This window comes from Falco biarmicus, chromosome 3 (assembly GCF_023638135.1).
Source record: "Falco biarmicus isolate bFalBia1 chromosome 3, bFalBia1.pri, whole genome shotgun sequence".
Taxonomy (NCBI): domain Eukaryota; kingdom Metazoa; phylum Chordata; class Aves; order Falconiformes; family Falconidae; genus Falco; species Falco biarmicus.
The window spans coordinates 71,376,260-71,391,031 of NC_079290.1; the positions used below are offsets into that span (position 1 = coordinate 71,376,260).

Here is a 14,772-nt window from a genome sequence, read left to right on the forward strand (position 1 = left end):
TAATTTGGAACTTGTTGCAAATGGAGCAACAAAACAACCAAAATCACCTCTTTCTTCCTCGTTTCCTTTACCGAGGCATCCAGTAAAAGCCTTTTGAATGCTGGAGGGGATGATGATCAGTGTGTTTTGGCCCGTTACCAAACACTTACAATTAATATTTTACAAGTGTTACTCAGTGTTCATTTGTGACAGGTTTGTACTGGGAAGATCAGAGTTAATTGCTAGGCCAGTTAATTGACTTGCAAGTGTGAAATGCCAATATCTGATTGAATACTTATATCTGATTCAAAAAAAAAACCCCAAACCAACAACTCCTTGTTGCTGGTACAATCAGCCACCGAAGTGGGAAGAAGGACAGATAAAAAATCTACTATTGCCACTTCAAACAGGGCTGTGACTGCCTGTAAAATCAGAGCAGCTGTGGCAGGGTTGGGTTGGGAGACGGGGAGCCTCTGAAGGGAAGGGGTAAAGAAAAACAGTGGATTGCCGAAAGCAAGGTGAGGGGAGCATCTTCAGAGGGCTGGAAAGCAGCTCGGTTTTCTGTAGAGGCAGTGCACAGCTGAACCTCTAAGAGGTAGATTTGGCTTGCCCCTTGCACTGACTAAGAATACAAAGTGGTAAGGCACACGAAAAACTTGGTACTATTAAGCTGTGAATACAATGAAAGTGAGAAAACAGTATTGATTAGACTGTTACATCATAAATATTTATAGGGTTTGTCTTCTCTAGATTTTCTATATGTTATAAAGCAGCTGATAAGCTGATGTTGCAGTACTAACTTTTGATAACTGTAATGCCAGAATGTGTGAAAATAATGGATGCATCCAGAATTGAACCCAGCTTCTACTTTTTCTTTCGAGCAAACATTTCTCATCCAAATGACTTAGCACATCAGTGGGAGTTCTGTTTTCCCAGTTACTCATGTAATCCACCATGTGAACTGATGCGTGGAAAGCACTGAAGTTAAAACAGGTCACCTAAAACAAGTGCTCTTCTCTTTCCTGCTCTCCAGTTACCAGCTAAGACAGGAGTTGTTTCAGCTTCTTAGTGCCAAGCGGCAGTGCAAAGAAGATGAAGACAAATGGAGACAAGAGACAACTGCCTTCTTCATTCAGGTTGCTTGGAAGAAACAGCTGAACCATAGCCCTCTGAAGTCAGTTCCTTCATGTAAAAATCTGAAATCTATAAACAAAAGCAGCTCAGCCATAAAAACCAGCAAGCAGTCCATCCTTAAGCAGATATATGGTAATTTTGTCTTCACTATGCTTTATTTTAAATAGCTGCACTTGCATTTTTATAACAGAGCATATTCTTCTATACACTTCTTACCTAATTGTTAGGGATTTCAACTATGTATAAAAAATTAGTCTGAATCTCAGGTGGTTTGGGTAATTGCATTTCTGTTTCAGATTGAAAAAAACCCTCAGACATCTGTGATTTAAAATGTCTGCTGCTAAAGCCGTTTGAATCACCACCTAGCGTTTTTCCAGCACGGGTCTTGAGCAACCAAATAATTCTGTTGCCAGAGCTGCTCACATGTATCAATGCGGAAAGAGAACAGAGCAGCTAAACTGGGGATAGCTAGCTGTATCCATGCACAGTGGCTATCTGGGTCACGGTTTAATTTTTTTAAGCATTGTTTAAAACTTTGGGTTTGTATCTTTTTAAGTATTTCAGTTTGAAGAATATGGTCTTGTTCCATGTTAATAACTTCCTTGTTATTAGCTGGTCTTTATTGGAAGAGCAAGATCATCTTTTGTGGTAATGCTGCACTGCTTTGCACTACGCCTGAATGTGCACGGTGCAAAGGAATGCATCTTGAAGAAAAGGTAGAGGAAAAGCATTGCCTGTAAACCTTGAGTTCCTTTACAGTGTGGATCACTGATGGAGTAAGGATGTGCTAACTGTATGTACTTTACCAGGTGGTAAGTCACTTCCGTCATGGCTCTGTAGTTCAGATAGCCACAAAATAGCCACAAAATAGCCACACAAGCAGAAAATAAACAAATAAATAAAACTAATAATTTAATTTTCCTTCCTTTTTATAGCAACTGCAAAATGTGTTTTAACTTTAGTTAAAGTTCAGTTGTGGTTGTCACAATTTTATGTCATATATAACGTCACTTGAGTTTCCTTATCATAAATGAGAATAATTTTTAGGATAAAATAATGCTGTAGCCTACTTAAATAGTTTATAGCTATACATAACCATATCTCTATGGGAATAAAACCGGAGCTGTTTGTATTGTTTGTTAAAGGACGTTCTCAGGAAGGCAAAGTCTGTCAACCAACAAGACCTCCTTCTAAGCTGAAACTTTCTGACGTGCAGCTGGTCTCAGGTAGGACTTGTAAGAATACTTTAATGTTTATATACATACGAGATTGGTTTCATCTTAGAAAAGAAAAAAAACTGCTCAAGAACTGGGATCTCCTATCAAAACATAACTACTGCCACACTGTTGTGACTGCACACTCTTTCACTACTTTCAGACTTACTTGAGCACCACACTTTTATCCTTATGTTGAGTCATTTCTATGAAGACCTATTTTCATTGGGCTGTTACTAGGAAAGGCCTCAATATAACGGACTTGTGCAGCGATAAGCCGGATAGGTAACATTTCACCGGTGGTTAAAATTCCCTTATGGATGCTCATACTTTGGTTCAGCAGCACAGGTATTTACTAGTCCTATAGAAGAAGAAGAAGAGAGCAGATTGCTACATGTGCCAAGAATTTACACAGCTGCTTGTTAGAAATGCATGGTTTACTGCACAGATGAAAACTTGAAACACCAAAGTTACTCATCTGATCTCTGCCCTTTCTTCTAAAATGGGGGTCCTGTGCTGCGCAGAGAGCCTCAGTTATTTCATTGAATTTTACTTGCTGTAAGCTTTTAAGGCTCTAACAGAATCATGCCTTTATTTTCTGCTTAACGCAGAAGCCATGTAGCAATTACCAGGTCTTCCTTAGGGAAGCCTTGGTTCTGTTTGTAACTGAAATTTTAGGTATGGGACCGGTATTGGGGCAGTAGGACCGGCACAGTCAGGAACGACAGGCTGTGCAGGCAGACAGATGGGGCTGCGCTGCGTAACAGAACGGCGTGGAAGAACAGATTGTAAAAGTATTGTCAAGGTCTTTGAAGGCTGGAACTTTTGTGCATGTGGCATTAACTGACAGCTAGCTTAAAAATGAAGTTGGAGCGCATGGTTGTCTTCCGTACTACTTCTTTACAAAATGATATTTTCAATATTTTTCAAGTGTACAGTGCACTTGCTCAGGGTGGGAGCTATGGTCGTGTTTGCACTTGGCCATGGGAAGATTCAGTGCCTCGTTGGACACTTAGTCTTTGTGGTTGTATCACACGTAGTTCAGAGGCAGGCCACGGCTAGACAGCAACAAAGCGAGTGCTTCGAGGAGACAGTTGTTCGGGTAAAGGTAAATTTTACTTGCAGGTAAACTTTGCAAAGGGAAGTAAAATACATTTATGCAACTAGTTTTAACGAAACTCTGAAGTCAGAAAGCGATCTGAGAGTACCTACCCTTGGGTTTCCTTAGAATTGTAGGCAAGTTTCTGCCTCACAAAGAGACAGAGGCTTTTTTCTTCCACTGTTTGGAAACTGTTTTAATGAAGAGGCAGGACTAGACAGGTGTTTGATTGCCACCTCTTCATGCAGATATGAGTCTACTTTTTAAAAGAGCTTTAGCTTCTTCTCGTTTAACTGTTCAGGACAACAGATCTCCCTGTCTTCTGAAATAAAAAGGCTTTCTTTTGAGGTTCGAGTGTCCTTTGCTTTCATAACCTGGTGACGAATAGGATAGCGATAGGAACTCTGCCCAGTTCCTTTAGAACACTGCCTACTTTTATTCACCTAATAGGAGCTCGGGGAACTTTAGCCCTTACTTAAAAGACAATAACATGTTTTTCATCTGCCTGCCTTTGTGCATGACAACATTACGTTTGTTGGAAAAGTTCAGAGCTGTCAGTGGCTAATGCCAGATACTCTGTTTCTGACGTAGGTGCCTGGAGCAGGTCAGAATGGACTGCTCAGTTTGCTGCTTCTCTTGTAGGAGGTACATCTGGGAAGGTGAAGACTGACTATCAGCTCTAGTTTTAACGTTCCTATAGCTAGTGGGAAAAGCATGCAGTGACAATCTCTAACAGGGCCTGACAGCAAACTCGGTTAACTTACTGGTGGAAGCAGACCAAACACTTTGGAGTAGGGACATGCAGAAGGGATTCAAAGGAGATGTACAAGTAAGGGGAGGCAGAGGGTGACAGGTGGAAAAGGAGCATGCAACGGGATATGCAGACACGGCGTAGGCGCTTCGAAATATTCTGGCAATTAGGGCCTTTATCATCGTTGCAATTAAAGCGCTTTGGAACCTGAAAGTTGTTCGTTTTTATTAAATAGATGCCTTTTGTCAGTTCAGTAAATGGCATTTAAAGAGGCTCTCTGCAGCAGGCCAGACAGATAAGCCCCTTTTTTTGTTTCACTCTGAACACTGAAGTGCAGAGTTGTAAAGGAGGAGGTTTTGCAATTCTTGGCATTAGAAAGACGTTCTTAAGATGTTGCTGGGTTCACTCTCAATGAAATGTTCCGATTTGCACTTGGGCTGACCCTGGCTAGAATGGGGTAAAGCACTGAAATGTTTGCATCCAACCTCTACAAAACTGGGAAAAGAAAACACACGTACTATTTGTAGCACACTACAGTAAACACATTGAAGGAGTCCAGATGCTCAGCCAGGCTCAGAACTGAAGAGAATGGTCTCAGCTGACGTTCATTTTTGCTTTCTAATAATTCAGAGAGTACTTGCTGTAGCCCTACACTAGTTTCCCCTACCTTCTAGAAAAGACCCAGTATCCAGCGTTGCTAAACACTGCTCAACAAAATCTCTTGCTGTTTTTCAGCAGACTCAGCCACGAGCACTGTGTTGGTGGCGGAGCCGTCAGCCTGGAAGCCTTCGTTCGTTTATGAGGGTCAATGTCAAGTTAAGCTCCGTTATTGCAGGCTGTGTTAAACACCGACAGTAGCATTCTGCATAAGCCGCGCCGGCTGCCGCAGAAACAGAGCTCTATCTAACAGATAATCAGCAGTGAGATGTCAGGATAAAGGCACGTTCTTTTCCTGGCAGAGTCAGCGTTTATGAAATCTAGAATGCAGTGCAGATTAAACTAAAGTTACTCATCAAAACCATTTTGTGTTCTTTTACAGTAAACAATTTACAGTGTGTCAATTTGCTGGAGAACATGGGAAAATCAAAGCAATTTTCATACAACTTGAGACCAACCACTGCCGCAAAGTCAAAAAATACAAGACTCAAGCACTAAGCAAAACTGAATGTTTGGAATTTAAAAAGCACACTCCGGTACAGCTATTATCTTTCACAACGTACAAGTCATCTACAACATACTGAATTTGAACACATTTTCACTTTAGTATTATCTCAGCATTACATGCCAAGCAGACTTCCGAGGAGTTGGACTCATTGTATTTTGTGGACAAATTAGTTTTTAAATGCAACTGTTAATTTATTTACTGACAGGATAAAATCTAAATTGTATTTGGAAACAGAAAAACAAAGCACTAAGCCCAGCCTGACAATAGAGTTGGGGGGCTCCCAAAGTTGTCTGTTGTCAAAAGTCAGGATTTTGAATGTGTTCATCAAATGCGGTTTCAAAGGAGAGGGAAACTGTACTAAAGACGGACCAGTTCTGAAAGACTGCGCTTCAATTTCACCTCAAATTTACTAAATGTATTTCAATATCTAAACAGGAATGGAAAAACAGCCTTCATGCTCCGCTTCTGTACTAAAGAAATAATCGTTTCTAAGATATCTCTGGATTTAGAAGGAAAAGTAGAGATGCTGACAAAAACTACTCAGTAAATAAACTGGTGGGGTGGGTGTGTTTTCTACCCTTTATCACCAATTTTTTCCCTATTGGCAACTATTTTTATACACGCACAGAAAGTTTCTACAGAAAGCAAGACAAGATGGGACTTGTTCTTACAGTAATAGCTTTGGACCTGCCAGCGTACAGTATTTACCTCGCACAAAGTATTTAAAAATATGAACTCAGTGAAAATAAAACCCGTTACTCCAGTTTTAAAGGATATGGTTTTCTGCTTTTTCTTCTAGTTGTTATTATGTAAGTTAATTTTTTTAATATGATGGTTTGAGATGATCGGAGTAAATGTAAGTCTGTTTCTCTGCGAGCACTTAAGCTTCAAGGAGGTGGATTTTCTTTAACACCCCTGACTGTGGTCACCACTTCTACTAAAACAAGGGCCAGCAACGTCTACTTGCTCGAAAGGAAAGGCAATAGAGATATGCAATTCTTTGTAAAATTTTTATTCTGTTTCACTTAAAAAAATTGACAAGCTTTGTTCCAACCTCTTCCATTCAAAACTAAATAGAAGTAAATGCTTTACAATAAATGCAGTTCGACCTCTTTAATATACCGCGTTTATAGGGCCAGGTCCCTGGGGATGAGAGGCAAGGTAGATGTTGAAACAGTAATGGAGGTCTGTCAGCCACTGCTCTTGAACTTCACCGCTCTTCAGTGTCTAGAAAGAAGGGGGGAAAAAAGAAGAAAGAATTTCACCAACAGCAAGTTGCTAAGCTTCGCTTTGTTTTTACAGTTCATCAGGTGCGCTGTTAAAGGTACAGGACAGCCTCGGTCACCTGCACACGGTGACATTATTCCGATTTATACATTTCAACACGGTATGTCCGTTAAAGCCAAAATAACAAAGTGTTACTACTTGGTACGCTAAGTGGGTGTTACATCATGAAGTGTGCGAATTACACCAGATGTGATTTCCTTACTCTTAATTATAGTGCTTGGCTTACTTGCCAGCTCTGCAATTTATAGTCAATTAAAATGCAAATGAGCGATACCCTCTTATATCTGCTTTTGCCACCACTGAGGTTGTGTTTCTGGTAACAGACCTTTTAAAAGATACTAATGGATACATGTGGCTTAATCAAACCTGTGGGACATACAAGCTCTGTGCTCAAAACTACTAAGAGCTCTGTGTGATGGCAGTTTCAGATATGTTTTTTCTGGGGAGAGAAGCAACTGTCAGAGTCTCAAAACCACTGGAACACAGATGCGTGAGTAGAAATGCTGGGTTTTGCACCGCACAAATTTGAGTTTGTCCAGTTCAATAACATCTTTGTACACCTATATACCCCTGCTCCAATCAACAGAAAAGACTAGTTTCTTCTTTTCGTTTCAGGAAGCCAGCTGTGGACCAGGGCCCTGGATCAGGTGCAAGCTGAGCTTCAAAACTGGCTCATCTGTGCAGTGACCACAGGAGTTCAGACAAGCAGCAGCCTTCTACACAGCCCAGACTCCCCAGACAAATAAAAGACAATCATAACTCATGGTTTGCTAAACATCTGCGCTTGGCAGTAATTTTTTAAATATAAAGGTGAGGTATTTATCCTTGTACTCTGGGAAACAACAACAGGTTTCATACCATGATGTCCTTGATAATCTGTTGCACCAGAAATTCATTTGTGATCATATGGCTCCTGAGCTGACCATGCTGCATTAGTAAGCGAAGCAACTGAGCAACAACAGGCAGTTCTTCCTGACAGATCCTGCTCACTTGCAGACTCTGCAGCATCAGTCTCAGTAATCGTGGCAGGAGTGCTAATGCAGAAATACACGATCCCCACAGCATATCCCTGAGAGGAAAAGAGAACAAAACCTGAAACTATCGAGGACACTTACTACAAATACGCTTCTGTGATCTAGGCTCACAGCTAGATCTAAAAGGAAAATGTGCCTCTCTGGACTCAGTCATGCCAACTGCCTTCACCACAACTGGTGCCAAAGCAGAAAATTTGTACCAGAATATGCTAAACTTGGAAATACTCTAAAATTCTGTACAGCACTGGAAAAAAAATTCAGGTCCTGGAGCTACAAACGTTGCTGAAGCTCTTACACAGTGTAATTTCTGCTTTATGCAGCTGGGGAGAGGTTTTAGTTTCCACTCGTTCAGGTACAACTGAATCTCTATTTAAGACTCAAAAGAAATCAAACAATGGAATCTGCTTTTTTGTGATATGCAAGCCATTAAATACAAATAAGCGAAGGATGACTCCAGCTTTAAAAACACATCTTAAATTGTAAGTAAGCTTTGAGCAACTTCCCTGTGTATGGAGCAGAGGGAAAAACTGAAGTTTAAACCATTTAAAGACATTTCTGTTATACAGGCAAATAAATTTCTTTAAGTCTGGTATTTGTAGCCTTTTGGGGGTTTTTTAAGTCAGAGGTTTTGCAGTCTGTGAGATGGTGCCTGAGAAGTTTTGTTAAAGCTGAAATGCCAAGTCAGTTAAGAGTATAAGCATACACATACAAATCCTGTGCATGTTGCTTTTCAATATATATCTAATGAAACCAAAGGCTAAAGCTAAAGATTAAGGTGCACATGTATATACCTTCCTTAAGTCAGGATGGTTCTGATGTCTAACTAGAACAATTCCAGGTTAAACCTTCTTCAGTTATTGTTTTAAATAATTCTAGCTAACTTTGCGGCTGGTTTTCTTAAACCCCAATAGTGTTTTGAAGTAAAAGACAGCAAAACAAATTGGGGGTGGGGTCTATCCCTCCAGTTTACATCTCTAAATACTTATGGGTATAAAGGCAGAGACAATTAACATAGTAAGAAAAGCAGCATTACCTTTTCTGTACATGTTCTGCATCCTCTTTGTCTAAAGTTAGCAGGAAGTAGAGAAGACTGTAACAACAAGAGGCTAAGAACTTGTGCAGGTTTTCACTTAGGATGCAAGCTTGATCCAAGAGCTTATTTATGGCACATAGAACAGATCCAGCTGTGCTATCAGGTATTACAACCAATCCAACCTGTATTAAAACAAAAAAACCCCCAAGTTCACCACTTCATACACAAGGGGTTTTTGCCGGTACGCAAGCCTGCCTAGAGCTGAATGAATCTCTTTCATACCATGACAGACATTCCTGTGTTTCTGAAATCCCTCTTTGCCTAAGCAATCGCCACCCATACCAACCGAAGGTTAAACTGGCATCTTCATTCCATCCCCTCTAAATAAACATCTCAAATGTATTTTAAAACACCACCGCTGCTTTAATCGAGCCTTGCTCTGAAAGATGGTACAGGCACTAACAAAGGTTTTTGGGACAGAACAGCCCTTCTGTGTCTTGAAACGGGAGTGAGCAGTGACTGAGGTAAAAGGAAACTGATTGGATCATCATCAGGGTGAATCTCAGAAATCCAACAGGAATGAGAGCATTATAAGCCGACCTAAATTAAAGCTGATGAAATATATGGTGGGCACCTGCTGGGGTGATAGATACTTTTCTGTTGTTAACAACGAACGTCATCTTGAGTACGGATTTTATAGGCATGATAAATAATTCAGAAAAAAATTATTCTTTTGGGTAGAGGCAGTGAATTCAAAAGCAGCTTAAATTTTGAAGCGCTATCAAGTAACTACCCTAGATTTTTGTCCTGTGAAGTCATAAAAAAATTTCATGCATTGCTAATGTGGCACCATTCATCTTATTAAAAAAACTAATTTAAGGAGTTTTAGAGTAGCCCAATTTACTCACCTGCTAGTACGTTGTTTTAAGCTGACAGAGGCAGTTGGTTCACTTAACAAGGTCAAATGTTTCTTTTAGAAATGTTTAGAAAAGGATCAATAAAGTACAAGCTACAGAAACGTGGAATGTATCATTGGTATCATTACTCATGAGAGGTAAAAGATACAGAACAATGATGGGTTCAAACTTCTAAATACTTCCAATTTAAGACATCAGGTGTATTTCAAGACCACGAGTGCAGATCACTGTCCCACGCTGACCCTGCCTGCACCAGCCAATTGCAGAGAGAGGAGGAGGAGGAGGAGGAGGATGGCATTCTCATGTGACAGAATATGGACTGCAGCATCACCAAGATGCTGCTGAATACTACAGAACATTGAGGCACTTAATAATGAAAACTAATAATGAAGTTCCTGACCAACCACAGACAGGAAATAACGACTGTGAACCAGACAGATGTCTGCATATAAAGAAGCATCCTGAAGACCAAATGAGCCAATGCTGCTGATGAAACGTGCCAGGCGGCCAGTCTGGAAGATGATGTGAAGGCAGACATTTCAATTTACACAGATCCCATAGATGAGTCTGCTCAAGCAAGTTCCCATATAGGACACTGCCTACACAGTGCCTTTCTTCCCTGTCAGGTGTCAGCATCCAGCTGGAGATCATGGGCAGCAGTCTAATCAAAATCCACTTAACCGTTTGCTCTCAAAGGGACCGTGTAGCAGAATGCATAGGCTGATCTAAAAGTTGTGATTTAAGTCAACACCCACCCCCAAAACCCCAGACAACAGTTACAGGTAAGCCGCTCCCCACGGAAGCTTTGGTCTAGTCATTTTTCAGTAGGGCTCCATACAGAGAACTGCAGACACCCGTTAGATTGCAGAACCATCTCGACAGGAGGACAGACAGATCCTCCCTCTTGGCAGGCAGCATCACAGGCAACTGCAAATCCCTTAAAATTCTGTTGCCCAGCTCTGCTTTGTCATCCTTATCCTCAGCTCGGGGAGTGTTCAGGATTGGAAAGAGACAACAGACTGTAAAACTCATCTGAAGGTGCGAGCTGCTCTTTCGCAAAGCAAAGCAAACCAAACCAAGAAGCCCTTCATTTACTCTGTCCTGGCTTGAAAACAAGCTGAACTATTCACAAATGGGAACAAAAAATACCAACAGTTACTGGATATTTTTCAGAACTCCACTAATCTTGTTGAAAAATTTTGCAAATGCTGAAATTACACATGAAATAATGGAATAAGTGTATTTGAGGGTTAATGAGACTGTTAGAAAAATCTTACCACAAGAAGTTAACCTAGAAGACAAAAATGGTACTTACCAGATATTTACAGATGCCAGTCTGGAGAATGTCGAAACACTGACTCTGTGAAGGTATAGTGGACAAGCTGTGACAGATCATCTGTTTTAATAAAACAAAGTTATATTTAAGTACTGCAAATGCAACCAGCAATCATTCACTGTATAGTCAGACTTTGTTGACAAACCTAAATTCAAAGTACATATGGGGACACATAGCAGCTTTATTTCAAAGTACTGATTCTTTACGGTGTGTAAGAGCAACACCGTCAACATAAACTGTTCAGCTTTTAAAGATAAGACAGCCTACACCATTAGTTTTCCGGGTAGTGGCTTTATTATTTTACCTGTGTGATACGAGGTAGAAGGCTAAAAATATTCCATCCAGCTACAGCACCACACTGAGCCTCCACAAGCCCTTTCTTAGAGCTGAAGAATTTCAGAAAACAACTTCACAAATAACTTTATCAAGCTTGAAACAGAGGTATCACAGTGAAACAGGACAGAAAAATAATATAACAAGAAAGTAGCAAAGATCTGTTTCCAGCTTATTTTCCTCTACCCTGCCAAAAACATAATATTCAAAGATGAAACACAATGGAATACTACAAGGGGAAATCTTGTTTTATGAGCTGCCCAAAACTTCCTGGTGCTTATATAATCAGGCAGTAGCCAACTGTATTATCTGCCCAGAGACACAATGGAAAGAGTGGAGAGAGGTTAAAAAAAAAAAAAAAACAACCAAAAAAACCAACAACCCCAAAACAAACCAACCAAAAAGCCACCAAACACCACCACCACTCCCCAACAAAACGCCCCACACTGAAGACTCAGGTTCTTAATTTTTAGTAAAAAAAACCATATGGGTGAGAAAAGGGAGAGGAAGAGTTCAGCAAAACCCCATGAAATGCTATATGGCTCCTTGATAGGATAAAAGAAACCAGAAAACAAAGATGGAAGTACCAATACCTGAGGAATTAAATACTCTGTCTGTGCTTAAGGGAACCAGAAAGAGAGCAACAAGATCAGACATTTGAGGGAGGGAAGAACTGAAGTCCCTCAGTTTCACAAATATCTTGACTAAGCAAAAAGCCGTTCCGGTAAGACACCTTGCTGGCTGAAGAAAGGGCTAAAGAAAACTTTCACAGAGTGATCTGACTTGAGGGATTAAACTCTGTAATAGTGTCTCGGGTTTGAGACTTCAGTTGAATCAGGGCAGGTCAAGACACCCAAACGAGATAATGACAAAACAGAACACATCACCCGTGTTGTGTCAATAGCCCCCAACATTTCCAGCTGGAGAGGGACTCCAAAGAAAGGAAAGGTTGGGAAAAGAACCGTTAGCTCAAGGACCCGAGGTATGAAAACTCGATCCTAAGCAATGTGGGTGCCAGCGGTGGTTTAATCAGCAACGGCCAAGCAGTATCATTTGAGGTGATGGAAAGGTGTGCTCAGCTTTTTTTGAAATGACATGCCACGTGCGCTTTTAGCTCTGCTTAAGCCAGCCAAATTCACAAGAGCCTTAGCACATCCTCTTGATGGAACGTGATACTGTCAGGACATTGCTCATGTTAATCGGTATTACAGGTGTAACTGTGCAAGTATTTCATTTGACTAGCAGGACTATTTAAAAGATAATTTTACAGACACTCTTGGAATACCCTTATTTTTGATACTGTGTGCTTATTTAATAATGAAATAATAATGTTGGAACTGTGTGCTCCGTCCTAGATATGGTAGTACTTCTGTACACTGCAATTTGAAAGTGATAAAATAGTAAGCACTCTGGAATATTCCCAAGAAACGCACTCAAAACATCTGCGTATTAGCAGTGTCAAGGAATAAAGTCAAGCCAAGACAGAGTTACTACTGGGGATTGTCATGACAAGGACAAACTCTGACGCCAATCTGACCTAGTATTTTAATGAGTAGCACTTACACAAAAGGTAAAGCTACATTGATGAAATCTGTCAGCTGACAGCTCAAGGTTGAGGAACCTGCCAAGACAGGAGGATTGCACTAACCTATAGAAAAGATCGTATGGGTTTGATGAATAACATACAGAAAAACCTCAAGTGAAATGAAAGTGGTGGGTCATTCCCTTAGAGACTAATAAAACGCTTCTGCACGCAGTTAGGAGTTTTAGCAGTTGGAAATTAAAATTCTGTGCATTACTACCGGCCACAAGGTGGTTGTGATAAAACCATGGCACAGGCAAATATCATTTTAAGATATAAAAATAAAGATAATCACAATAGAAGTAATCAGAGTACTGACTGTCTGTTGAATGCTATTCCGTAAGACCCTACTTAGACTATTTCTGACATAGTGTGCAAAACAGGAGTTACTCATTTTCAAGAAAGGTAAATTCAAACTGAATGGGCATAGATACTGTGCAAACTGTGCAAAGAATAGATACCCTGTCTTACAGGTGGCATTGGAAAGAACTTAACCTGCCCAAGCTGGCAAAACGATACCCCAGAAGGGTTTTAATCGTCACCTACAAATACAACAAAGAGGTGAAAACCACAGGAAAACAAATACAAACAAACAGCACTAAAAATAATGATGACCATAGCTGGCTGGGAATGCAGATGAGATTGATATTAGGAAGGATTACCATGAAAGGGGAAAATGCAGGAGACATTTGTTGCTCACAGGACAGAGCTTAGGAAGTTTACAAACGGCGCACCCCACATGCTTGGGAGCACGTGACACCAGACACGAGATGCTAGAGAGATCCCTTTTAATTCAATACATATCTACGAGAGGTCAACAAACTAAAGACGCTGAAGGCAAATCCACCAGGTCCACCCAGCAAACTAAGGCTTCATTATTAATAAAACCGTTACTAATATTTTACTCTTAGGACTACATCACTAGAATAGACCAGTCCACTGAGGTTCTCCCCAAGATGACAAGTTGTAGGAGCACTTCCTAACAGGTACAATTCACCAACACTTCAGACTCTTCCAGAACTGGCAAGGAAAATAGGCGTCATGCCACTGAAAGGCAGCACACTTGCTTAGAAGGGTCGCAGTGAAGTGCATTGGCAAGTTAGTTTTTCAACCTTTTACATCCTTCTGATCCTCAAAATAGCACAACCATTCCCTATATGCAGTTCTGTCTTCCTGCGGTTAAGTGGGAGTGGCAATCCTTTTCAATTCCATAAATTAAATCCTGCTTGAAATGGCTTTCATAACAAATGCCTGTTATAAAAAGTGAAACTGAAACATTATTAGACATGGAAATGAAAAGCAAAGAAAACTTAATTATCACATGAAAATTAGTATTTTTCCTGACAATTTGTTTTCCTTAGGCAAGGGTTTGCATGATGTTTGATTTCCATAATAAAATGTCACAGCTGATTCATTATTTTACATTTGATCAGCATTTATCACGTTTTTGGCACATTCATAAGTTGATTTTGGACCGAAGCCAAAGTAGTTTTGTTTCAGAGTATTACTGAAGCGAATGGACGGAGAACAAGCATTTCTGATCGTAGTGAGTTTTATCATCTTTGAGACAAGTATTTTATAACAGATTTGGTTTGGGGGGGGGGGGTTTGCTGTTGTTTCGGTTTTTTCTTCTTCCTTTTTAATTTTGTTTGAATGTCCACTTCTTAAATAAATAAAACCAAAGAAAAGCATTCTCTTAAATATGGGGATTATCTGTTGGCATTACGCAGCAAATACTACAGGCTCCATAATCCACTGGCAGTTTTTCAAAGCAAACCCTACTGATCAGGCGAGTGCAGCTCTCCATCACACTCACGAGCCACACAACAACAGCAGGTTCCCTACTAGCGCTTCAGGAAATTGTTACTACACGGGCCTCCTTGCCTGCCATACTCAAGACATACTTCC

General features: G+C 40.4%; 2 protein-coding genes across 11 annotated transcripts in view; one reads left to right on the plus strand and one right to left on the minus strand.

Annotated features, from left to right (window-relative positions):
• INVS (inversin) overlaps positions 1-6,113 on the plus strand; it is a 98,545-nt gene extending 92,432 nt beyond the window's left edge. For 6 of the 8 annotated variants that reach the window (XM_056330428.1, XM_056330429.1, XM_056330432.1 and 3 more), the window contains 3 exons: positions 1,013-1,245; positions 2,259-2,339; positions 5,217-6,113. In XM_056330428.1, coding sequence (XP_056186403.1) covers positions 1,013-1,245; positions 2,259-2,339; positions 5,217-5,332 — 430 coding nt within the window. In that variant the 3' untranslated portion in view covers positions 5,333-6,113. Of the gene's footprint in view, positions 1-1,012; positions 1,246-2,258; positions 2,340-4,912 lie in introns of all 8 variants that reach the window. The other 2 variants (XM_056330430.1, XM_056330431.1) reach the window with 2 other exon arrangements.
• Positions 6,114-6,338: 225 nt separating this feature from the next.
• TEX10 (testis expressed 10) overlaps positions 6,339-14,772 on the minus strand; it is a 59,667-nt gene continuing 51,233 nt past the window's right edge. For all 3 annotated transcript variants that reach the window (XM_056330437.1, XM_056330438.1, XM_056330439.1), the window contains 4 exons: positions 10,929-11,009; positions 8,697-8,878; positions 7,488-7,698; positions 6,339-6,569 (listed from right to left, as the gene is read on the minus strand). In XM_056330437.1, the coding sequence (XP_056186412.1) occupies positions 6,456-6,569; positions 7,488-7,698; positions 8,697-8,878; positions 10,929-11,009 (588 nt within the window). In that variant the 3' untranslated portion in view covers positions 6,339-6,455. The remainder of the gene's footprint in view (positions 6,570-7,487; positions 7,699-8,696; positions 8,879-10,928; positions 11,010-14,772) is intronic.